At 60.3% G+C, this 24,354-nt stretch overlaps 2 protein-coding genes across 6 annotated transcripts in view; one reads left to right on the top strand and one right to left on the bottom strand.

The window, feature by feature from the left end:
* Positions 1-1,673, top strand: part of RAI1 (retinoic acid induced 1) — a 120,752-nt gene extending 119,079 nt beyond the window's left edge. For both annotated transcript variants that reach the window (XM_042916634.1, XM_042916635.1), the window contains one exon: positions 178-1,673. In XM_042916634.1, the coding sequence (XP_042772568.1) occupies positions 178-192 (15 nt within the window). In that variant the 3' untranslated portion in view covers positions 193-1,673. The remainder of the gene's footprint in view (positions 1-177) is intronic.
* Positions 1,674-1,749: 76 nt separating this feature from the next.
* SREBF1 (sterol regulatory element binding transcription factor 1) lies at positions 1,750-24,057 on the bottom strand. Of its 4 annotated transcripts, none has more exons than XM_042916637.1 (19): positions 23,356-24,056; positions 10,128-10,559; positions 9,535-9,710; positions 9,312-9,449; positions 9,010-9,231; positions 8,224-8,338; positions 7,782-8,002; positions 7,340-7,541; positions 7,031-7,209; positions 6,487-6,748; positions 6,237-6,403; positions 5,881-6,049; positions 5,351-5,459; positions 4,946-5,055; positions 4,712-4,844; positions 4,354-4,519; positions 3,695-3,895; positions 3,497-3,605; positions 1,750-3,132 (listed from the first exon to the last, which is right to left on the bottom strand). In XM_042916637.1, exons 1-19 carry the CDS (start codon positions 23,444-23,446, stop codon positions 2,903-2,905), a joined length of 3,432 nt encoding a protein of 1,143 aa, XP_042772571.1. In that variant the 5' UTR covers positions 23,447-24,056; the 3' UTR covers positions 1,750-2,902. The 4 variants fall into 4 exon arrangements, with proteins under 4 accessions (XP_042772571.1, XP_042772570.1, XP_042772573.1 ...); XM_042916636.1 differs by having other exon boundaries at positions 9,535-9,722; positions 23,356-24,055; XM_042916639.1 differs by lacking the exon at positions 23,356-24,056 and adding an exon at positions 12,070-12,168 and having other exon boundaries at positions 9,535-9,722.
* Between the last annotated feature and the right edge of the window lie 297 nt (positions 24,058-24,354).

The following is a 24,354-nucleotide window of genomic DNA, read 5'->3' as shown; positions in this document are numbered from 1 at the left end:
CTAAGGTGAGGCTCCGCTGCCTCCAACGATACTCGAGCCCGGCGCTGGCGGCGCGGGCAGGGGCGGAGCCTCACGCGGGGGCGGGGTCGTGGGGAGGGGCGGGGCTGGGAGGAATTCGCTCCCGGCGCTGGTCCGCCACCGGCAGTAACGGGGGCTTTGGCGTCTCTTCCCCTGCAGAGGCTGCCGTTGTAATCCACCCCAACGGCGGGAGAAGCCGCCGAAGCCCGCCTGCCCGCCCGCCGCCGAAGGAGAGGAGCCGCCTGCGCAGCCCCCGGGCCTTTGAGCTGCTCCCAGCGCGGGTCCAGAGCCGATCCTTGATCCGGATTCCGGATCTTGGATCTGGCCCCTAGGGCTGAAACTTGCGGTCCCGGGTTGGGAAGAAAACACGTTCCGGAGCCGCCTGCTTCCGGAACAAGACAACACTGGGCGTTCCCGCCCGCACCCCTCCGGGCCAGGCTTGGAGAGAGGGAGCCCGTGGAGCGGCCAGACTCCTTGAGGCACCCAGGTTCCGGCGGGGATTGGAGACCCCTTTAGCCTGGGGACACGCTTCTCCCCTGGTAGTTCCAAGACGACGTGGCACACATTCCACGTGGGTGCTGCCGCCACCGCAGCCGGTCGCGGCTTGCAGCTGGGCGCCCTGGGGGTGGGAGTGGGGGTCCAAAGGGCCCAGGAAGTGGCCAAGGGCGGCTCCGGGCTCCGAGGCCGGGTGGGGTGGGGAGGGAGCCGAAACCTTTCCGGAGAGGACTAGGCCGGCGGGGGAGGAGGCCGGAGGCTTTGGAAGGAACCTTTCGAATTGCGTCCTAGAGCCCTTCCCACCCACCCAGCCTTGGCCAAAACTTTTCGTGCGGTTTGGGCAGAGCCAGAGGAGTCCGGGACCCATGCTCAGGGGATGCGGGCTCCCCGGGTGTGGGTGGGACTGGGGCACCCCTTTGGCTTCTGTTCGTCCCCTTTCCAGCCCTCTGCCCCACCCCTGGAGCGCGACCTGGGAACGCAGTGGAAAGGAGTGGTGACCAGAGCGCACCTCCTCCGGCGAATGCGTGATCGTCCCTCTGCACGACCACCCGTCTCCAGGGACAGCAGCGCCCACTCGGCACGGGAGCAGAGACAGCGCTAGATTCGTGTACAAACCTGTGTACCCCTCTATATATATGTTACATAGAATGTATATATGTTGGGAACATGCTCGCTTCTCCCGTGTGTCGCCGCCGCCCTGCGTCGTGCGTCCCTCAGCACGGGGCCCTTGCCAGGAAGGGGGCTACGGCGACGCCCCCCTTCTCCGCGCAGCCACCACCGGCCCAAGCCAGTCCCCGCCAGTCCGTCCGCCTGTCCGTCCGTGTCCTCAGCTCTGTCCACGCTTCGATAGGCCTGATGCAGCCCCCAGACTGGGGCCGCCCTAGCAACTTCCTGTACATATGACTGTAAAATGGTAAACGTGTGTATTATATCTGGCCTCGTTATATAGTGTATATATATGTATACATATACATATATATAATATATATGAAGACTGTAAATGTTAAGACGACTAGTGTTCTTATTAGTATATTGCTTCACACTGAAGATTGTGTGTATCGAGCTGTTTCTAAAAGATGTTTATTTTCCTTAAGAGTAAAAAACAGTCATTGCATTCAGAAAAAAAAAAAGTCAATAAAGATACAACGATTGTTTTGGAAGTCTGCAGCCCGTGGATTCTAACCAGATTCCGCTGGGAGAGGGGGCCAGGCTTTAGGTGGGGGGTGGGGACGGAGAGGAAGGCTCAGTGGGGCACAAATGGATGACAGTCAAGGATCTGACCCGTTCTGCCGGGAGGGCACCCGCCCACGCACCCACACTCCAGGCGGCCTCGGGCTCTTGGGTTGCGATAGGGGTGCAAAACTCCCCCAAGTGCAAGAGACAGAGAAATGGGGACGGGTGGGGGAGGGGAGACGCACACCCCAAACAGGGATACCAGTCTGTAGTTCCTATCACAGTAGGTCCTTAAGGACATGGCGTCCTCTCATGTCACCCGAGAGCTGATAGGGGTAGAAGTAAGGAGGTGGGAAGGGGCAGCTGAAACCAGAGCAGCTCTTAAGGATTAAGGGTTGATACAGTCCAAACGTGTGGCTCACAAATTGGAGGGATCCAGGTCGCCTAGAGGTCATACCCACAGGCCTCCCACATCGAAGGGGAAACTTTAGTCCCTAATGGCGGATAAGGGTGGGAAACCTTTGCCTGGGTCTAGGGCAGGAAGCGGGTGGGGAGGGGAGACCCAAAGGACCCCCTCTGGCTCTTCTATCAGCAAAAGCGCACACCTTCCGCCCCCAAAGAACAAAACCCCGGTTATAAATAATTTCATTTTTTATTCTCTGTACAAAACTTCTCACCTATGAAAATAAAGTTTGCAAAAGGCAAAGTAACACTTGAGCCTCAGAGGCCAGGAGGCTGGTGCGCCCGATCTACACTATGTACAAGTCTCTCCAGAAGGGAGAGAGGCGCCTTGGAGTAGGGCCCCCTTGCTGGCTGGGAAAGCCAAGTCGGCCCCCCTCAGCTCAGTGAAATGTACCCCTCTCTGAGACAGAAGGGGGAAAAGCCACCGGGTGCCGAACAGAGCCAGGAGGTGACATCGGCCGGCCAGGCCCCTGCAATCCCCCGATCGGCCACCAGAGGTCAGCACCATGCTGGCCGCCGCTCTTCCCTCTTCGGTTGGGGCGCAGTAGGGGTGGTGGGGTCGCGCCCCCTCCGGCCTCCCAGGTCAAGAGGCAGCAAAAGCACCTGAGTGCCTCCCATCTCCATCCCCCCCCTCCCCCCAGGAGACAGTGCCGTCCGTGGGTGGACCGTCTCTGTCGCTGCCTTTGGCCGTCGAGGCTCCGTCCCGGCACACAGGCCGAAGGATACCGGGGCGCTGGGGCCGCCGGCGAGGGGTCTAGCTGGAGGTGACGGTGGTCCCGCCGCCCAGGCGCATGAGCATTTGCTGGCAGTCGTGCAGCAGGCGGCGATCGCCGAGCTTCTCGAGCGTGCGCGCCGCCTCGGCCAGCATGCCCACGCGCTGCCCTGGAGCCGACAGGAAGCCGGGGGGCAGGTAGCAGGAGGCCAGTAACAAGGCCTCGGCGTGCTCCCTCCACGTGGGCCGCGGTTCCAGCTCCGCCGCCGCGCCTGCGCACACCGCACGCGCGTCAGGGGCAGGGCCGTGCCGGGTGGGATCTCGGGGCCTGTCCGCGCCCCACAGGCCGCCCTCCCCGCGCGCCTCGAGGCGCACCGAGTGGAGCCTCAGACCCCTCCCCAGGGCCTGTCCCGTGCCACTGACTCAGAGAGGCGTGCACAGTCGCCCATCCCACGGAGGACGGTGGCCCCCGGTGCATTTGACAGGTAGGACATCGCCATCAGGCAAGCACCACTAAGTCCCTTGGTCTCTGCCTCTCTTACCCAGTCTCCCTCCGCATCCATCACACCCCTGGGCGGGGAGGGGAGGGGAGGCGGGGCCAGGACCCGCCCCCTACCAGGGCGGTGCCCCTCTCACCTTTGCCGCAGGGGCCTGTCCTCCTCCTCAGACTGCGGTCCAGGAGCTGGTGTGTCCGCGTGGGGCTGGCCCCTGCCATTAGCCGGGCCGTGGCCTCGTGTAGGAACACCTGGGCACGAGGAGGCCGGGGGAGTCGGGGTTCAGGCCAGGCCCCGGCTCTCCCCGCACCTGCTGCTTCGTGGCCCCGTGGGCACTCACCCTCCGCATGGCAGGCCGGAAGCTCTGCGCCAGGCGCCTCAGGCCGCTCAGGTCCCGCTGGAAGCCACGCAGTTCGAGGGCGGAGGCCTGGGCCCCAGGGCCGGGGCCCTGCGAGGCCTGGGTGGGCGCGGGCGGCTGCTGCCGCCGCCACAGGCTAGTTCGTGCCACAAGGAGCAAGTCACACAGGAGCAGCTGCATGGCCTGGGGGTGGTGGGCAGGGCAGGGGTCAGGGGGGGCTCCGGCTCTCGGAGGGGAAGGGTGGGGGCCCGCGGTGCCAGGGGCCGGCTCCGGGCTGCACTGCCGAGGCACTGCACCCGCCTCACTCACGTGCAATGCAACAGCAATGCACCGCGGGGCCGCCCGCCTCTCCAGGCCCCCACACCTGCCGCCTGCCACAGGGGCAGCCTCCAAAGAGGGCTCTGCCAGACCACTCACCCTACCCCTCCTCCTGGGGGTGGGGAAACTGAGGGCGGGGGCGGAGGGGTGGCCACTTTCCCCCGGACCCAAGCCTCAGCCAGAAAAGCAAGGCGAGCCGGGCCTCAAGCCCTGTACTGTCAGGCTAACCCCACAGTCTTCTGCAACCCAAGGAAGAACGTTCGGGGAGTGGAAAGGCGGCGACCGCCCCCCAGACCTGCGAGGCCCCCGGCACCAACCCTCACCTTGTCAATGGAGCCGCCAGCTGGTGTGGTGGCCAGGCTGTCCTGCAGGTACCCGCTGGCCTTCTCACAGATGGCCAGGCTGGCCGGACCAGACTCTGCCTTCCTGCGGCCCAGGACGGCCCGGGCAGCCTTGAAGGAGTGCAGAGCCGCCCTGGGCAGGGGTCTCCTGTTGGGGCCAGGGCAGAGGACTGATGGTCAGACCGGGCCCAGGCCCTCACTAAGCTCCCCACTGCCCTGGTTGTGGCTTCACGGGGGAAGAAAAGGCGGTGACCCCAACGGCACGGAACAGAGGCTGGGGGGAGCAGCGCTGTGCTGGGGGGGGGGGGGGGGGGGCTGGGAGATTCCGGCCGGGACTCACTCGGACTCCTGCAGGGCGCGGGGCAGGTGTTCCACCAGCGGGTACAGCCGCTCGGCCGCCTCCTCGTCGCGCCGCAGCCAGTGGGTCACCACGGCCGTCAGTGAGGCCCACCACTTGGCCACGGGGTCTGTGCCTGTAGGGAGCAGGGGTGTGGGTGGGGAGGCTCCCCGCAACTCAGCCACACTGTACCCGAAGCTGAGCTGGGAGTCACAGGGCAGGGGCCTGGGGGCTCACCGGTGGCGGTGGCCATGCTGGAGCTGATGGAGAAGCTGCAGGCTGGGGCCCCGGCGGCGTCAGAACAGCTGTTCAGCAGCTGCAGGTACCCAAGGGCGTCTGAGAATTCCCTGCATCAGAAGAGAGGACTGGCAGTCAGCGCAGGTGGCAGGGGGCCTGGGCAGGCCCCAGCCCTCCTCACCTCCCACCAGAGCGCGGCCCGATGTGCTAGCTGTACCGTGCGGCCATCTCTTCCGGCCAAGCCGGGCCGGAAGCGGACCCGGGGAGGAACTGAGATGCGCCTGGGGCCACCCAGCGGCTGGACAGCAGCCCGGCTCTGGCCACCCACACAGGGCCCTGGACGTAGCCACTCCCAGACTTCACCGTGGAGGGCGCCTGCCTGCAGGGGAGCGGAGGGCCCCTCACCTGTCCCCATCAGCTGATCCAGGGCCGGGACTGGGCTGAGCCACGCAATTCAGTGCTCGCTCCAAGAGGTGTTCACGGAAGAGCTGAGTCACCTGGGCCAAGGGGTCCACTGCAGGGAGGAGTGGGTGAGCGGGGCGGGAGGAAGGGCCCCCACATCCACCTCTCCCCACCAAGTGCTCTTTCCTGGTCATGCAGGTGGGACAGATAAATGCTCCCACCCCTGTCCCTGGATAGGATGACCCACCTTGGCCAGTGTAGTCTACTTAATAACGTGCCTCTGTCAGCCTGTCCCCTTCCATCTGATCTCCTTGCTGCACAATGAATGGTCTTGCTTGGGATCACCTCCCAAATCAACCACCTGCCCCCAAATCTCTGTCTCCCTTTTTGCTTCTGAGGAGCCCCCACTGAGACAGAGCCAGTCTTCCCGTTCCTGCAGCCTCCACAGCAACGACAGACGGGGGGCGTCATGGGCATGGGGGACAAAGGAAGAGGTGGGAGGACAGGGGATGGGCACAGGAGTGAGAGAGCACCTGGGTTGCCGGCCAAGCTGTACAGACTCTCCCTCGGGGCACTGCACACGGCCCAGTCCCCATCCACGAAGAAACGGTGGCCCACAGGGTGGCACAGCCACTGCATGGCAAGAGGCACCGAGCCACTCTGGGCCAGGCAGGCCTGGCGGGCACTACTCAGGAAGAAGCGCTGTAGGGGAGGGGAGCTGGGCTGTCACACTGGACCCAGACAGGGACTCAAAACCAGACCTTGGCCCCAGACCCGAGCTAGGCCCGGGAGCCCACCCGCGACCAGCTGCCTCCTCCAGTGCAGCCCCTGGTCAGAGCTGCAGGGACACGCCCCCAGCCCTGTCCCCACCAGCCCGCCACCCACTCACTGTCAGAAAATGCAAGGCCCTCGGGAGACTGGTCTTGACCCTCAGCGCGACGGCCACATAGATCTCAGCCAGTGTGGCCAGGGATACGGCATCCCCCGCGCATTCCGCCAGGTTCAGGGCACTCAGTGCCAGGTTGACGGCAGCCAGGTGCCCGCCCGTGTACTTCCCTGAAAAATGGGCAGGATGTGAGGCAGGGGTGTGGGGCAGGGGCGGCAGGAGCCCCTCAGGCCCGGCTCCCCACCCTTCATACCCATGGTGTGCAGCTGGTGCAGCTTGTGGTAGGCGAGCGCTGCGTCTCGGGCGCTGGTGCGGGCATCCGCCTGCAGGGCGCAGTCCCTCTGCAGGCCCCCTGCCCGGCCTGCCAGCCAACGGCCCACCCACAGCCGTTGCAGCAGGTGGCGGATGAGGTTCCAGAGCAGGCTACAGGCCAGGTCCAGGTGGGAGGTGGGCAGTGGCCGGCCCAGCGCCCGCAGGGCCAGCCACAGCTGCTGGGCGGCCTGGGCAAAGTCCCCCTGGGGATGAGGGTTTGCCAGGTAAGGAAAGGGGTGTCAGGGAATCTGAGCACGCGATACCCCTCCTGCTCTGAAGATCCTTCCACCTTGGGCTGTGCACCATGACCCTAGTGTCCCCCACTCAATGGGAGTCTGAAGGCTAGACAGGAGTGGGGAAGACAGGGCCCGATTCACCATGACAGGGAAGGGACGGGGAGTGGCACCCAGCACTTTCCCGGGGGCTGCCCAAGTCCCGGCCCCGGCCAGTCCCCCCAACCCCACCTCCAGGATCTGACCCCTTACCCGGGCCAGATCCAGGTCAGCCTGCTTGCGATGCCTCCAGAAGTGCACGGCGGGGCCTGAGTGGGGCCGTGTGACCGGCTCGCCGTAGACAAAGAGGAGCGCCAAGAAGACCAGCACCAGCAACCCATTGGTCAGCCAGACCAGTGGGGGCAGCAGCCAGGGGGCCCAGCCAGGGCCATCTGGGGGCAGACAGAAGGATGGGGGACACAGCTCCCCGGAAATCCAGAGCCCCAGCTCCACGGGCCTCGGGTCCCCCCGAGGATCCCTTCCCACCTCTCACCCAAAGATACCCACGCTGGCCTGTCCTACCTCTGCCCTCAGTGCCCAGCACGCTGCGCCCGGGACGGTAGTAGGTGCTGCTGGCATCCGAGGGGGTGGGGAGACCCCGGCTGGCCAGCAGGGAGGCCAAGGGGTTACAGGAGAGACAGAGGAAGACGAGTGTGCACAAGGCCAGGCGGGAACGGTCCAGCATGCCCCGGCCGTGAGGGGACAGCAGCTGCCCCGGCTTCACCTGGGGGGTGGTGGGCAGGTCAGGGAGGGCAGAGCGGGAGTGGCCCAGAGAGGACGGAACAAGGAAGGGCTCAGCACTCCACCCACACTCACTGTGGGACCTCACATGACTACAGGCCTCGGTTTTCCTGTCTATAAAATGGGAGGTGGGATATGTTAGGGGCCTCTTCCTGACCTAGTCTTAGGGCTCAGATGTTATCATGGGGAGACAGGCGGGGGGGGGGGAACGGCAGGACCCTACCTGGCTGTCCTCAAAGACTGGGCTGTCGGGCTCTGAGTCACTGCCACTGCCACCACTGCCACTACTCCTGCCGCCAAGGGACAAGGGGCTGCTCTGAGAGGGCGAGCCGGCGTCGGAGGGTGGCGGGCTCAGCGTGTCCACCACCTCGGGCTTCATGCCCTCCATGGGCACGTCTGTGTTTCCTCCACTGCCACAGGCTGATACCAGGTCCTTCAGAGATTCTGTGGGCCAGAAAGGAGCAGGGCTGGGGGTGAAGGCTAGGATACCCACTCCAAGTCAGCTTAGGGCCCTGTGGAGAGGGCAACTAGGAGGTTGCCCAGCTCTTGAAGGTCAAGTTGGGGCCAAAGGAGGGGCTGAGGGCCCTTATAGGGTTAGAGCTTAAGGGGCAGGCAGGGGCGGGGGAGGTGGGCAGAGCCAAGGGAAGGGTGAGGCCAGGACTCACTGCTTTTGTGGGCAGCCGTGCGGAGACTCAGGTTCTCCTGCTTGAGCTTCTGGTTGCTCTGTTGCAGGAAGCGGATATAATCGATGGCCTTGCGCAAGACAGCAGACTTATTCAGCTGCAGGTGGTAGGAGAGAGACAGCACAGGGAGCCGGTCAGGCCTGGCAAGTAGGCACCTAAGCGAGGTGGGTGACGCTGCTTTACAACACCGCTGCCTCAGGCCCTTTGCATTTGCTATGTCTTCTGCACGGAATGCTCTTCCCCCAGGAGAACCTAACTCCCCGGATGGGCGTCAAGATTAATACGTAAAATGCATACAACAGTGTCTGGCTAACTGCTATTATTATTACCGTTTTCGTGCCTCACTCCCTCACTTCCTTCAGGTCTTTGCTTATGTAATGTCACCTTTGTGAGGTGGTTTAGATGTGCAACTCTCACCATTCCTCTTCCTGCTTTATTTTCCTCCACAGCACCTACCCCCATATGGCGTGCTCTAACGCTTACTTATTTATCCTGTTTCTTGTCACCCCCCGTCCCCCCTAGAACGTCTGTTCCTAGAGAGCAGGGTTTTTTGTCTGTCTGTTCGCTGCTGCATCCCCAGTACCTAAATTAGCCCCCAGCACACAGGGGAGCCTCCCTCCATGAAGTGCAGCTGAATCACTGGCCCTGGCCAGGCCCAAGGAGGCTAAAGCCCACGGCCCAGGCTCAGTCTCAATCCTTCTTTTTTCTTCCCGTCACCTCCTTCCCCAGGGTCACCCCAGAAGCGCCTCTGAAAACTGCTGCCCGTACCTTCGCCTCAGTGCCCACCACCAGGTCCTTGAGCTCGACGATTTTGTCGTTGATGGAGGAGCGGTAGCGTTTCTCAATCGCGTTGTGGGCTGTGCGCTTCTCGCCACGGCTCTGGGCCGAGCCCGGGGCCTTGCCGCCGGCTGCCAGCCGGTTGATGGGCAGCTTCTCGGCGTCCACTACCAGCGGCACTGTGGCCAGGATGGTTCCTCCGCTCACCAGGGTCTAAAGGGCCGGTACGGGTTACCAGCCGGGCATGCACATGCGCAGACCCCTTGACCTCCCGCCCCACCCATGCCACCGACCTGCAAGGGCCCTGTCTGTACAGCCGTGCCAGGGGCCAGGGAGCTGATACCCGCCGTCTTCACGGTGGCCGCCACGTCTGTTTTCATGGTCGTCAGAAGCAGAGAGTCCGCCTTGATGAAGTGGGGCTGCAGCAGGACCTGGGAGAGGGGGACGCCTCAGCCAAGAGCTGGGAGTCTGAACCAGGGGCTGCCACCTCCCTGACACCCGGCCAGCCCTCCTCACCGGGACCTGCTGGATCTGCGAGGTCACGGTGGTTGTTCCAGGGGCTGCTGTGGGGGTGGCCGTGGCTGTCAACAGCTGCTGGGGGGCCGCATTCTGAACCTGGGTGTACAAGGAGACGGGCGGGACCCCTGGCAGGGAAGCCAGTGGCAGGCCAGGCAGCGGCTGCGGGGTGTTCCCTGGAGGGGTCCCTGCAGAGATAAAGGCTGGGGCTGCGGGCACAGGCTGCCCTAACCCACTTTCAACCTACCTTTCAGGGCCCTATCACCCTATGGCCTTGGATGAGTCATGACCCCCCGGGGCCTATTTCCTATGGGGACAACCCATGCCTAGAGCTCGAATGCAGATGTACAGGCTTTCCTGGCGGGCGTCTGTCTTTGGAAGGACAGCGTGGATGTGGACACCCCGGCAGAATGGGAGGCAATGCTTCACCCCACAATAACAAGAACACAAGGACTGCTAGTACCGGGGTGTCTGAGGCACTAGAGCAGAGGCCCAATGTCTAAAGTCTGCCAATTCCTCTCCCGAGACCGCAGCAGACCTTCCTCTCTGTGCTCCTGCTGTCCCCGCCCCCCATGCCCCCCCCCTCCCCTTACCTGTGGAGAAGCCTCCAGTGGGGCTGGGATAGCCCAACACAGGGGCAGAGCTGAACTGCGGTGGGGCTGGGGCCGGAAAGCTCTGGGGCAAGAGGGACCCCGGCAGGGGCTGCGGGGTTGGGGGCTGCAGGATAGTCAGCGGCAATGGCTCCTCCTTGATACCAGGCCCAGGGGAGAAGGCAGGCACAGACGGGTACATCTTCAATGAGGTGGGTGCAGGCTGGGGAGGGGACAAGGGTGGAGGTGTCGCCTTGGGTCCCCCCAGGAAGCCTTCGAGTGGGGAGCTCATGGTGGCAGGAGATGGAGACAAGCTGCCCGGGGAGCTGGCATCAGGACTGGCAGGGTCTGTGCCCCCTGCCCCACCCCCAGCATAGGGTGGGTCGAACAGGCCCGGGAAGTCGCTGTCTTGGTTGTTGATGAGCTGAAGCATGTCTGGAGAAAGGAGAAGAGGCTGTGTGAGTGACAGCAGGGCAGGGGCTGGCCCCTGTACAGGGCGTCATACATTCCCTGCCTCTTGTCCACACAGCTGTACGTGTGGAGCAATGATGCAGAAATAGAAAGCCACCCACATAAGCCCGTGCCCCCAGACACACAGCCATTGCGTGGGCACCTGTGACACCTGAAGCAATGCCTGGTGCTTCGTATGTATCCAACAGTCCTTGCCACAACCAGACAAGGTCAGAGCCCTGCAGGGACCCGGTCCCACGAGGCCCGTTCACTCGCCCCACACCTACGCTGAGGCAGAATTGGGGTTTAGGCCCAGCACTGCGGACGTCAGGGCTGCCATCACCAACCCATTCCTCTGTGGAACAGACCGAGGCTTGGGGCTGAGCCAGCCGCTGGCCACGTGTGTGCCAACCAGCGTGTCCCTGCGTGTTCTGGGCGCAAGCCCAGACCGACCCTGCAGCCAGGCAGCCTCGAGACCAGGCCATTCAGTCTCCCCTCTATAAAAGCGAGCGCTGTCTGTCCTGGCTCCTTCCTCCTCGTACAGACTGGGACACACTCCCCGCCACTCGCCCCAGCCTCTCCCCCAGCTGGCGGGAGACTAGCTGCCTGGCTGTGCTGGCCCGGGGCCCTCTAACCCAGCAGGGGCAGCCACCCACTGGGTTAAAGTGCTCCGCAGGACCCACGAGCACAGCCCTGGGAGCCCCGCGGGCCCCCGAGGTCCCCAGCCTGAGCTCCCGGCCCTGCTCGCCACTGTTGGCCTGGGCCAACAGCCTCCTCTCACCGGGCCTCAGTTTCCTCGTCTGTACAAGAAAAGATGAAGGCCTTCACGGCAGGGCTGCCGCAAGGTTTTGGGGGACAGGAAGCTGGCCCCCCCGTGGGACGCACTGTTGCCTGCCTCCTTCCTACTGACAGGTGCCCAGGCAGGGAGGGGACCTCCTTATGGGCTGCAGCAGCATGAGACGGGGGTGCCGGGCTCAGTCTCCCTGGGTCCTCCAATGGAAACACCCCATGGGTCCGCGGGGGGCGGGGGGGGGGGGGTGTTGATGCAGGTGGGAAACGCATACAGCACTTTCACTTGTGGGGCTCTCCATCCCTCACCCCAGCCCTCATGAGCCCCTCTGACAGATGGTGAAACCGAGGCCCTGAAAGAAAAACTGAATCCAGGTCTGGGATCCCAGATTCGACTCACGGGAGCGAGGTGGGGGGGCGCTGGGAGATGGGACAACAGGACTCCTCCCTGGAGGACTTGGGAAAGCCACCCTCTCACTCCAAACGCCTGGGTGGGGGTAAGTAACAGGGGCGGGTGGGGGTGGCCCACCAACTCCAGTGAGAGCCGGGAACTGGCACTCCGCCCCCTCAGGAACTGGCTCTTCCTATTGGGAGCTCCACAGCCACTGCATACACACGCCCCCCTCTGAGGGAACCGGGGGTGGTGACCCCGCAGCGGAGGTGGAGGCTCTGTGATAAAGGGGTGGGGGGGTCCTCCAAAAAATACCTTCGAACGTGCAATCCATGGCTCCGCGGCCCGCGCCCGCCGCCCCTTCGGGGCGCCCCGGCGGCTGGCCTGCCGGTCTCCGCGCACCGCAGACCACCTGTCAGGGCTCCGCCGCGCTTTAAAGCCCGCCGAGCGCCCCGCCCCCCCCGCCTCGCCCCGCCCCCCCCGGCTCCGCCCCCCCCCGGGGCCGCGGGCCGGGCATGGGGTGAGCGCGCGCAGCCAATCAGCGACCGCGCCACTGCCTCACTAGGGCCCCGCCCCTGCCCCCGCCCCACCCCCGACGGCGGCTAGGGCTCGGGTTTCACCCCGCGGCACTGAATGGGGCCGGGGTTACTCGCGGGCGCGGGCCCTTAACCCGTTCGGCGCCGACACCCGCCGGGGTTACTGGCGGTCACCGGCCCCTTTAAGCCCCCAGCTCCGACCACATCCGCGAAGCGCCGCGGAGTGGGCTCGGGACCGGGAGGCCCCCGGAAGGGATGCCCCAACACTCTTTGGAAATCGCTGACACTCTGGGCGGCTCCCCACCCCTAGGCCTCAGTTTGCTTCTCTAGACAATGGGATGATCACATCTCCTTGGGCCTCTAATGAGAAAAGTGAAGGAGAAAATGGGTGCTGCGCTCAGTACCAAGAAGCGCTGACGTAAGGCCAAGGGCCGCCTGGTCTTAGGTGCGGGGACCTTGCCTTCCTGGGCCATCCCCCAGCACATGGATGACTAATAACTGGCCGCAGCCGGGAAACTGAGGCCCAGAGTGAGGAAGGAAGACCCTTATCCCAAACTACTCATTCAGGTAATACTGGAACCTGAGGCCTCTGTCTGTCTGCACAGATGTCCTTTTGCAGAGAAATCTGGGTTTGGGGTGGAGGGAAGGAGGTCAGCAAAGTCTGCCCTGGCCCCCAAGGTCTCACACACACACCCCCCCCAACCCCCCCCAGCCCCCCCCCCAGCCCCCCCCCCCCCCCCCGGCAATCGCCAGGTATAGCCTGACTCACTTATTCACTGCAGGGTCCTGGGAGGCCCAGAGGCAGCCTAATCCCTGGGACAGAAGGTAAAGAAGGCATGGGTGACAGGCTCTGGGGGTCTTTTGACGAGGTACCTAGGACTGCCTCCCCTTCTGAGTAAGGTCAAAGTTCAACACACATACAGATGAACAGAGCCTGGCAAGCTGCCCAGGTTGCCAGTTTGGGCTTTTGTGGCCAAACAGACCACCAGCAAGTCCTGCCCCAGCCTTCAACTGTAGCACAGGGGCTTGCCCCTCCTCTGTCTCTGTCTCCTGCGGCCTTGGAGGGTGGCTGAATCCTGGGCAGGCAGGCAGGCAGGCATGGCAGAGGGGGCAGCGTGTTCAGGCCTGGAGTCCCTCCTGCCCCCAATCTCTCTCCCTCTCCACCAGCCTATAAACAAGGAAACTCAGCCTCATCTCCCTTACACACATCTACTTCCTGATCTTTCTAGATCTTTCCACGGCTTTGGAGGGGGTGCCAAGGATAAGGAAATTCTCTAGCACCTCCACCTCCCTCTCTCCTCAGCTTATGGGTGTTCACACCCTCTCTCACCACCCCCCCCAAAAAAAAACAAAACAAAGCATTGCTGCTGGAAAGACTGTGACCTCATCCAAAGCATTGCTGCTGGAAAGACTGAAGACAGGTTAGACACCAAGGCCTGAATTCCACGCACAAGTTTCAAAAGCAGACCCTCACGGCTCTGTTCTTCCTTACCACGTTCCCCAGTTTTTGAGCCCAGAATGTGGCAGGACCGACAAGTAAATACCGGCCTGAAACTTTTCAGGGCAGGGCCAGGGCCAGGGCCAGGGCCAGGGCCAGCCCTGAGGGTGTCAGGCCTGGGACACCCACTTCCTGTCTCATCCTTCCCTTCCCTTCTCCACAGTTTCATGCCTTTTTGTTTTCCATTTCCCACATCTTTGTGCTCTGCCCCCATTCCATCCTGAGGAGGTAGGAGGGAGAATGGTCACCCAATGCCCCCCTGAGGGTAGCAGGAGTCAGGAAAGGCTCCTGAGAGGGGGCGCTGGCCATGGGGCAGAGGACGCGGTCTAAACTAAGATGCAGCGGGAAAGAGGGCCTGCGTGTCACAAGGCATCTGGTGGCATATGAGGGGCCAGCCTTTCCCCGAACTCACGGCCTGAGCAGCCCCCCATCTCACTCTCCCCTGGAGCTGAATGTGCCCGCCAATTCCTGCAGAAGCTGGGTGCTAAGGGGGGGGGGGGGGGGCGTAAATTTGAGAGCAAGCCCTACAGCCCACCTCTTCCCCACACAGCCAACGGGGCGGGCCTTCCCTCTGTGCCTCACCTGCCATGTAATCCCAGGCAGGTCACTCCCCTTCTCTGAGCCTCCACCCCTTGTCTCCAGAGGTGACAGGGGTGGGGTTCTAGAAGAGCAAGCGTATTTACTGCAGCAGTATTTACAAAAGCCAAATTATGGAGGCAGCCCAAGTGCCCATCAACAGCTGAAAGAAAAATGAATATATACAATGGAATATTACTCGGCCATCAAAAAGAACGAACTACTGCCATTTGCAACGACATGGATGGAGCTGGAGAGTGTGATGCTAAATGAAAGAAGTCAGCCTGAGAAAAACAAATACCATACGCTTTCACTCATATGTGGAATTTAAAAAAACCAAAGAGAAAAAGGACAAAGCAAAAAAGAGACTCTTAACTATAGAGAACTAACTGGTGGTTACCAGAGGGGAGGAGGGTGGGGGTGGGGATGGATGAGGGACGTGGCAGGGATTAAGAGCACACTTATCATGATGAGCACCGAGTAATGTATAGAATTGTTGAATCACTATATGGTACACCTGAAATTAATATAACATTGTAGGTTCACTAAAAAAAATGAAAAAAAATAACAAGAGAGCAAGTGTATGAAACACCCAGCGTTCAGCAAGATCTCAATAAACGTTAGTCCCTCTGCAGCAAATAAAATGGTCTAGAACTGTTAAGGCAGGTAGTGAGTTGCCCATTACTTGCAACATTCAAGTCAGAGCTCCGTGACCATTTAATGAAGATTGTTTTACGCAGAGTAAATCGGGCTGGGACTAGGGCGAGGCAAGAGAAGTGCCCAAGACAGCAGGCCCCAAAAAGCTGGCCATGGCTCCCAAGTGGTGGGCCCTTCTCCAGTGAGCTGAACACTAGGCTTCCGGCATAAAGAGAGACTCAGAAGGCCCGAAGGTCCATGTCCTTGAACACAAGGAAGAAAAGGAGGCATAGACTCTGAGCCTCAGTGGGCCCATCTCGCACCCCCTCCAATCTTTCACCTTCCTCACCTCCTCCCCAAGCCTGGATTCCTCCCTTTTCCTCTCCTTTCTCCAGTCCTGCCCTGATTGTAGCAGGGCCCAACAGGAAACCTGAGCCCCTCTCCCTCCCTGGTTCTACCGTGAAACCTCCTTTGGAAGGCAGATGTGGGGCAGCCTTTTATTCTCTGGCCTGTTTGTTCTGTGAGGCCATGACGGAAATCTTGGGAGGACCCAATACCACCAACTGGCAGGAGCCCAGATCTGATCATCACAGAAGCCTCCAGCCCATCCAACCTTCATGAGGCCTTGAACCCCAAACAAGCTCTGTGTGCAAGCCTCTTAAGATAGGGAGCTCACCACCTCCCTCACATGGCCTGGTCCGTGAAGCCCAGAGTCGTCTCTCTGACGATATCTACTGCCTTTTCTTAAGTGTCTACTGTGTGTCAGGCCTTTGCCAGGACTGAGGGTACAGGGACAAAGCATAAAGGCCTTCCCTCGTGGAACTTATGTTCCAGTGGCCGACAGTCTGCAAATACATGGAGGAATTGTGGGTACAGATGGTGATGGGCACCATGAAGAAACAGAGGCCACATAAAGACAGTGCGAGGGGCCGCTACACATGTGATCAGCAAGCCGCTCTGAGGAGGTAACATCTGAGTAGAGGCCTGAATGAAAGAGGCCAGGAGGGAGGAAGAATGTCCTGAGCAGAAGGAACAGCAAGTACAAAGGCCCTGAGGTAGACACAAGCTTGGGGTGATGATGCTGAGACAGCAAGGAGGCCAGTGTCGCCAGAGCAAAGGGAGCAAAGAGGGGACAGAGTTCAGGGAGGCAGCCAGGAAGCTGAGATTCCAGGCTGTCCGTTGCCTGAGCCAAGGACACCAATTCTCCAGGAAATGGGCAGGAAAAGGATTTGCAAACTGTCCCGTGCAATGCAGATCACAAAGTTGCACAACTCTGAGGAACAGTGAAGGATATAAAGCCGCACCGTCACGGGAGAGGACATGGGACAGGGCTTATAGGACGCCCGCAGCATTCCACCTCTGCCTGCTCGAAGGGCACGAGGCAGGGATGGGACACTCGCCGAACATTCTGGGAAGCCAGGGCTACACTCTGCCTGCCATTCATCCCTGCTGCTCCTACCAGTGCCTCCTTGATCCTCCTGAGGATTCAGGTCAGCAGGTTTGCACGACCTCGGCTGGTCATGGATGCAACGGGGACAGACTGCCCTTTGTGCACGCGGGGCTGCCTGGGGGTGCAAATGTGTGCTGGCTCTTCCTGGAAGAGGATGGGCCCATGGCTGCAGCCCCAGCATACCTGGGCACGGGCCCTCGAGACGGACCAGGAAACTAAGGCCCAGAGAGAGGCCGTGTGTCCAAGTGGCTGCCTCTGCCAAGGAGAGAATCTGGGACTCAGAACACAGGTCCCCCAACCCCAGAGTCCACACTGGTCAGCTCCAGCCTGCCAGAGACAGGAGAGGGCCCTCGCTCCAGCCTGGCTCTGCCCCAACCTGCTGGCAGCACTTGTATCCGGTCAGGAGGTGTGTGTGGTGTGCAAGAACGGAAGAGGAGGCAGCACAAAGCTCAGTAAGGCTCAGCTCTGGCACTGCCCCCTCCCGGAGGCCTTCCTGACCACCATTAGTGGCCGGGCCTTGCCTGGGAGGGCCCGAACCCTGGCATCACTCAGCACAGGGCTGAGTACAGAGGGGACGAGAATCAGAGGTTTGTACAGCCAGCCAGCCACCGTCCCGCTGCCGGTCTCCGGCCACAGGGCTCTCTCCCTGCCTCAGTTTCCCCGTCTGCTTTCCGAACACGCCAAGCTCTTCAGGGCTACCATGCATTCGCCCAGGCTGTTCCCTCTGCCAGGAATGCCCTTCCCGGTAGCCTTTGTCTACCTAGCAAACTACTGCTCCTCTTTCAAAACGCGATCTGATGCCGCCTTCTCAGGTTCTTCCCTCCTCTGTGTCACTCCACACGCTAGTTCCCAACTGCACACACCAAAGAACCCTGAACGTGACCCGGAAGATGGCCACTATACCAGGTGCGAGGAAGCACCACTTCAGGCATCTTGTCATAGGTGAAGGCTTGGGGCACCTACTCGTCATTTTGGCAGCTGAAAACCAACCCAGGGCCCGAGACAGTGGCAGTTTGGGGGCAGTCCCCTACCGCTGAGCAGCTGTCCCCTGTGTAGTGTTGTACATCTATTTCCCCCTTTTGGGTTGTTTCCCTGCAGCCTGTTTTCAACCTGAAGAGGATGTATTGGTTCGAAGGCCACGTGCTGCTGTTTTGTTTAATGTTTATTTAGTTTTGAGACAGAGAGAGAGAGAGAGAGAGAGAGAGAGAATCCCAAGCAGGCTCAGGGCTGTCAGCACAGAGCCTGACATAGGGCTCATTTTCACAAGCCGTGAGATCACGACCCGAGCCAAAATCAAGAGTCAGACATTTAACTGACTGAGCCACCCAGGCGCCCCTAGTCTCTTTATCTTTAATGGTAGCTGAGGACTGGGTATTGCTCCCCTGGGGATCGGGCAGGGGGAGAGGTGAGAGGCTCCCCACTTTACCCAGCCCCACCTTGTCTCCCAAGCAGAGAGCCAGAATCAAAAATGGTGGGTGCTCAGAACTTGGAACCACAGCCCATAGAAACTTCCAACATAGGATCCTTGGATAATAAGCTAAACATATTAGGTGCCGGGTCCTGGTTGAGTGCTCTAAAGGATGAAAATTGGTTGAGGGCCTCCTATGTGTCCTGTGCTACATAAGCCCTTGATCTAAATGAGTTCATTTAGAGGCTGAGCTCTAAATGGGCTGAGCTCTAATGGGCTGATTGCCCACAACTCCAAGAAAAGGTTTTCGTTTGTTTGTTTGTTTGTTTGTTTGTTTGTTTGTTTGTTTAGACAGAGAGATCACGTGAGAAGGGTACAGGGGCAAAGGAAGAAAGAAAGAATCTCAAGCAGGCTCCGTGCACAGTGAGGAGCCGGACATGGGGCTCGATCCTACGGCCCCTGGAATCATGACCTGAGCTGAAATCAAGAGTCTGAGCCACCCAGGCACCCACAAGAAGATGCTTCTATCATCATTCTTAGTACACTGAGGAAAATCTGAAGGCCAGATAGGTTAAGCCACTTGTTCACGGTCACACAGCAGGGGTTGAATTTGAGACCCCTGCGATCTGGTGGGAACCCCAGAGCCCTAGGAGGGGTAGGCCTGGCATGTGACTGGGAGGGACAGGCTTGCTGGGAGAGAGCTGGAACGTCACTCGGGGGGAGGGGGTGAGCTTGAGCAGGGTTCCAGGTGGGGGTGGGCCTTTCCAGGCCACAAACTCTCCCTGTGCCACCTCCCAAACTCAGCATGGGAATCACACACCTGGAGCCAGCCTCAAAGACCACCCCACGCCTTCAGGGGCGCCTGGGTGGCTCAGTCGGTTAAGCTTCTGACTTGGGTTCAGCTCAGGTCATGCATGATCTCATGGTTCATGAGTTCAAGCCCTGTGTCGGGCTCTGCGCTTACAGGACGGAGCCTGCTTGGGATTCTCTTTCTACCTCTTTCTCTGTGCCTCCCTTGCTCGTGCATGTCTCTCTCTCTCTCTCTCCTTCTCCCTCTCTCAAAAAAATAAACATTAAAAAAATTTTTTTTGAAGATCCCCCCCTGTGGGAGCCCCAAATCTGTCTCTAAGGCTCCCCTGCCTCCCCTCACACAACCCCCTCTGTGTAGCCACATGGGACATAGGTGTCACACGAATGCCATCCCGGTCGGGTCTGGGGATCAAAGGGCACATCCACGGGGCCGATGGCTGGCAAGAGACAAGGCCAGAGATACTTCCTCTGGCCAGTGCTGCCATTCCCAACTGAGCTGCACCTGTTGTTCAGACAAAGTCCAGATCCCAGTCCTCCGCCTGGCGGTGACCCCTGCCTGGGGTTGACCAGGTCACTCAGGATGTTTGCGTCCACAGCGAAGTGAACATCGGACAGGAGGTAACCCCCAGACACCTCAACCTACTCCCAGCATGCCTCTGTCCATCCCCCCGAAGAGACAGGTCTGGTAAGCCCTGCAGGTCAGGAATGCCATGCTGGGACAAAGGAACCTTATCTTGGGGGCACTGGGGAGCCATCGCTGTTTGGGGACTGAGGAGTTGTATGCCCGGAGCTGGGAGCTGAACAGTAAGCAGTCTTGCACTGTATTTCCTCTTGGTGGGACTGGGGGAAGAACTGGGCATGAGATAACATGGGGAGAGGTGGGGAGGGGGGTGGCAGAATGGCCCCCAATGTGTGTTCTCTCCACCAGGACTGCCCTGGAACCAGAAAACAGCCAGACAGGCCTAGGCTGAGACCTAGAAGGCAGGCCCTCCTGTGGTTTATTCAGGTACCTTGACGGACCCCAGGGCCGGGAGAGCGCCAGAAAACACTGCCAGTGCTGAGCTGGGGCGGGGACGGGTGAGATCCAGGAAGGCCACCCTGTCTGGGAGGACTGCCGGGGTATGAAAAAGAGTGAAGGTGGGGATACCCGGGCAGAGGGGAGAATGAACTGTGCCACCAAAGGCTTCAAATAAACCAGCGCCCCCAGGGTGACTACTCAGCCCGGCCCCTGCCGGAATCTCACGGCCACTTGCCTCTCCGGCATTTAAAAGCATGGACAAGATCTGAGAAATTAATCAGAGAAGTGAAACCTGCCGGGGGCTTAACACCAATCCCAAACATGGCACAGGACTGCTCTCCCGTTGCCTCCACCCACTGCCACAAGGACCCCCAAAGCACAGAGCCAGAACAGGAGGCCCTGGGAGGAGACGGAGCTCGCCGGAGGTTGGGGTGTACCGGGCCCAGGCAATGCCTTCACCCACAGAACTAAGGGCTCATGCTGCCAGCTCCGCCCCCAAACCCGTCATAGGACAGAGGGTTTGGCAAAGCCGGGCATCAGGGCTGGGTGGAGCTCAAGGCCTTTGGCCCCTTGCCTGGTGACAGTCCTCGTCTCATGACTCAAGGCTGCTCTGGGCTGGGAGAGGGAGGTGGCAGCGTGGCCTCTGACCCTTCTTTGATCTACTCCCAGGCCCCCAGCATAGCCCCACATGGAGCAGCCTCCAGGGCTCCCGGTTCTATTGCTTCCCACCCCCACCCCCACTCTTAGGAGCACAGCAGTTAAGAGCGTGGCCTCTGGAGTCCACAGCCTGAGTTTGAATCCCGGTTCTGCCAGGTTCTGGCTATGTGACCTCAGGCAAGTCACTTAACCTCTCTGTGTGCCTCAAGGCACTCACTCATCTGTAAGATGAAGATCTGAAGTCTACCCCACTTAGGGTTGTCAGGGGGACCCAATGGTCAGCTAGGTGCCGGGATACAGTAAGTGTTCAGTTAGTGTTGTGATTCCCCCACTCCAGCGGCCAGAGGAAGCTTCCGACATATAACCCAGGCATGGCAACGCCTTGCTCCAATCCCCCCCAGGACTCCCCACTGCCTCCAAGATTCAGTCCATCTACCCTTTCAGGCACTCGAGGCCTGCCTGGCCTACCTCTCAACCTTCTGTCATCTCAGAGGACCTGGAGACCGTACCTTTCCCACACCCAAGTCACATCTCTCTAGACCCTGAATCTGCCTCTCTCCAAGGCCAGGATAACAGCCTCCCAAGTAGGCCTGGTCTCTGACTATAAATTCCCCTCCCAGAACCTCTGCCTACAGAACTAGAGAAGGATCCATCCAAGCAAAGACCGGCCTGGGGTGTCCCCTGCAGTACAGTTTATAAGAACAGAACAACCTGGATGTCCATCAATGAGGGACCCAGTAGACAAACCAAGGAACTTGACTGCTGCCTGGCTGTAGATACAGGAACAAAGCAAGTTACAACCTGCTGTGAGCTAATGGACCCTATTCTCTATAAAAGTAGACGTTAGCGGTGGCCTGGGCTGGGTGTGGAAGGCTGGGTGTGGACCAGGGAGCACTTGTAAACAGAGGGGATGAAAATGTGCCACAACTAACTGGTGATGGTCAACACAACTTGGTCAATGTACAAACTTATTGTACACTTAAAATGGGTAAATCTTACGACAGGTAAATTGTACCTCAATGATGTTTTCAAAAAGTAGATCACAAGTGTAGAGCCATTCAAAAACAAATATATATATATATATATATATATATATATATATATATATATGTATGTATGTATATGTATATATATATATATGTATGTATATGTATATATATGGACATACACAGAAAATAATCCCCCACATAATTAACACAGCTTCTCTCTGCGTGATGGGTTTAAGGAAGATTTGGGTTGTTTTTTTTTTATTTTTGCTCACCTGCACTTTCTAATTTTTCTATAATGCAAAGAGATCCTCTGTGTAACTGGCGGGGGCGGGTGGCGGGGGGGGGACAGAAAGTTTGGATAAAAGCTGAGAAATCTACCGTGGCAGGCAAACGTCAAGCCCCAACCAGCACGAGGCCCCAGTGTTTTCCCCTTCTCTCACAGACTAGAGCTGATGCCGAATTGCCCCCAGCCCCCAATGGCTGGGAGGGCCTGGCCTTTGGGCCTCAGGACCTAATGCTTCTATGAGTCAATAAGAAAGGTCTATGCCAGATCTGTGCTCTGGATACACCTGCCCTGATTCCATTCTCCCAACTCCCCTAGGAAGGGAAGCATTTGTATCCAGGGTGGGAAACTGAGGCACAGAGGTTGAGAGAGCTTGGGCAGGACGTCAAAGTAAGTGAGTAGTGTCCAGATTCAAGTCCTGCTTTGGAAAAGCCCCACAATCAGGGTCTCTCCTCCCAGACCCTCCCCTGGCCTGGCCCGTGGGGAAGGGGAGCTGATAAGGCCCCAGGCTGACAGCCAGCTGAGCTACCATGCAAGGCTGCAGTAAGACAGGAGTGGGTGACTTCGATGTGCCTGTTTTGGTAACCCCAGGTGCCACGGGCTCCATGGACATGTCTGTCTAGGTTGTGGGAGGTTTGAGTCCTGTGCTCTTGACCTCAGGTTCCCCATCGACCCAGCGCACTTTAGCCGGTGTTGCTGAAACTGCGAAGCGACCACGGAGGGCAGTCTGCAGGGGACTGTGGTTTGCCCTATCTACAAAGTGGGGCCACAGCCTCCCAGATGGGACCTGCCGCACTGTCCCCAAACCCCTCCTCTGTCAAGCAAACAATGATGCTTGCAAAGATGTGAGTAAACCTCAGTCCTAGTCCGCTCTCCAGCCCACAGGGGATCCTCTTTTTATCAACGGTCCCAACCTCACCTCCAGTGCATTCCTCTTAACTCCTCAAACTCGGGGCCTTCGCCCTTGCCACGCCCTCGGCTGGGAGAACATCCTTTCCAGGAGGGCCCGGGGCTGACTCTCAGTCTCAGCTCAAAAGTCTGCTCAATGAGGTCTCACCCCACCCCTGCTCCACCCCAACTTGCAACTAAATATCCGTTTGCGGTTTTTCTGGTGGATTTACGTGCTCCCAAGAAAAGGAGGATCCCAGGCCGGTCTGTGAATCCCCCCTCCGCACAATGCCTAGGAAACGGCCTGGCATTCAGTAAATGTTGAATAAATTTTTGCAGAAGCGATGCCCGTCTTGGACCAGGGGCACCGGACGGGGGCGGGGTGGAGGGGAGAGGGAGGAGAGACAGGAGGAAGCGCCGCGCGCATGCGCGTGAGCTCTGAGCCGAGCTGAACTCTCAGGCCGGAGGGAATGACCGCGAGTAACCCTGAGCTGACGTCAAGGCTGGAGCAGGGGCGGGGCCTCGGCGACGCCCAGGTCTCAAGCTCCCGCCTCGGCCGACACTGGGCTGAGGACTCACCGGCTGCGCGGCGCGGGGCCCGGGACGCTCAGAGGCGCACGTGCCCGGCCCTGAGCCTCCAAGAGACCCGGCGAGGCGTGGCCCGACACGCCAGGGCGGGCACAGGGAGGCTCAGAGCGGTCTGGACAAGGAGGCCCACAGCGCGCGGCCCAGAGACGCGGGGAAGCCCCGCGCAAGCAGTACAGAGCCAGCGCCCGCGCCGGCCGGGGAGACAAAGGCCGGTCGCCGCCTGAGCTCCCGGCTCCCGCGGAGCCCAAGCGGCCCCTGACGTACCTTCGATGTCGGTCAGCAGCGCCGCGTCCAGCTCGCACGGCTCGGCCAGCGCCTGCTCCAAGGCCGCTTCGCTGAAGGGCGGCTCGTCCATGGCGCAGTTGCCTCCTCCGGGCGGCCCGCCGGGCCCGCCGCCGCGTACGGACTTTCGCAGCGAGTGTCGCGTCCGCCGGCCCCGACCCGCTGCCGCCGCCGCGCGCGTTCGCGTCCTGTCCTGGCCCCGGTGGCGGCCGGGCGCCGGCGAAAAGTTCCTCGGAAACTGGGTTCCCCCGCTGTGGCTCCGCAGGGAGGGCGGGGCGGAGGCGGGGCCCTGTCGGGAGGCCCCGCCCTCTAGGGTAGCCGGCCCCACCCTACCTGGAGAGAGCCGGGACCAGGCTACCGGGTCAGCCTCGAAAACCTACCTCCAACCGGCCCCTCCATCAGTGTGCCCTCCAGTCATTCATTTTATCCAGCCTCTGGCCCACTGCTGCAGGGACGCTCGGGCAGGCAATGGGCCCTCCCTGGGCCTCAGTTTCTCCAACACCAAGCAAGGGGTCTGGGTGGAAACTCCAGGACAGGGCCTGTCCCAAAGGTCTCTGGACTTGGGGCTGGTGAGCTGTGGGGTCTGGACAAGTCTCACTTCCTAGATTTGGCTCTTTAGAACAAGACAGATCTGTCCAAGATAGAGCGAGCTGTAAAGACCTGCTGTGAGCTCTCCTGCCAACTCTGTGCTTTAGTTTCATCAGCTGGAACTGGAGCTTGGTGCTGCTTCTCCATAGGCTGGTTGGGATGTTAGTGATTACATGGGGGGGGGGGGCAGGGGGCTGGGCCTGTGAGATCAGCCTGCAACCCCCACCCCCCCAGTTTCCTTAGATCAGATTGGTCTCCTGATAAGAGGATAGCCCAAAGGGAGCCTGGAAAAGACAATTTCCCTTCCTGATTTAATCAGGTTTCCTCCCAGATCCAGCTGTGGTGACAGTACAGGCAGGGATTTGGGAGCCAGTGGACCCAGTACAGACCCTG

This window comes from Panthera leo, chromosome E1, assembly GCF_018350215.1.
Source record: "Panthera leo isolate Ple1 chromosome E1, P.leo_Ple1_pat1.1, whole genome shotgun sequence".
Lineage (NCBI taxonomy): Eukaryota > Metazoa > Chordata > Mammalia > Carnivora > Felidae > Panthera > Panthera leo.
The sequence above is the reverse complement of the archived record's forward strand: the minus strand, read 5'-3'. Positions and strand labels throughout refer to the sequence as shown.

Coding starts and splice junctions, on each gene's coding strand:
- SREBF1 (XM_042916640.1), bottom strand. CDS start 23,446: ATGGACGAGCCGCCCTTCAGCGAAGCGGCCTTGGAGCAGGCGCTGGCC. Junction 10,560..23,355: donor GCTGCTGACCGACATCGAAG/GTACGTCAGGGG, acceptor TCCTTTCTCCAG/ACATGCTTCAGCTCATCAAC. Junction 3,896..4,353: donor CTGGCGGCTCCATTGACAAG/GTGAGGGTTGGT, acceptor CACCACCCCCAG/GCCATGCAGCTGCTCCTGTG.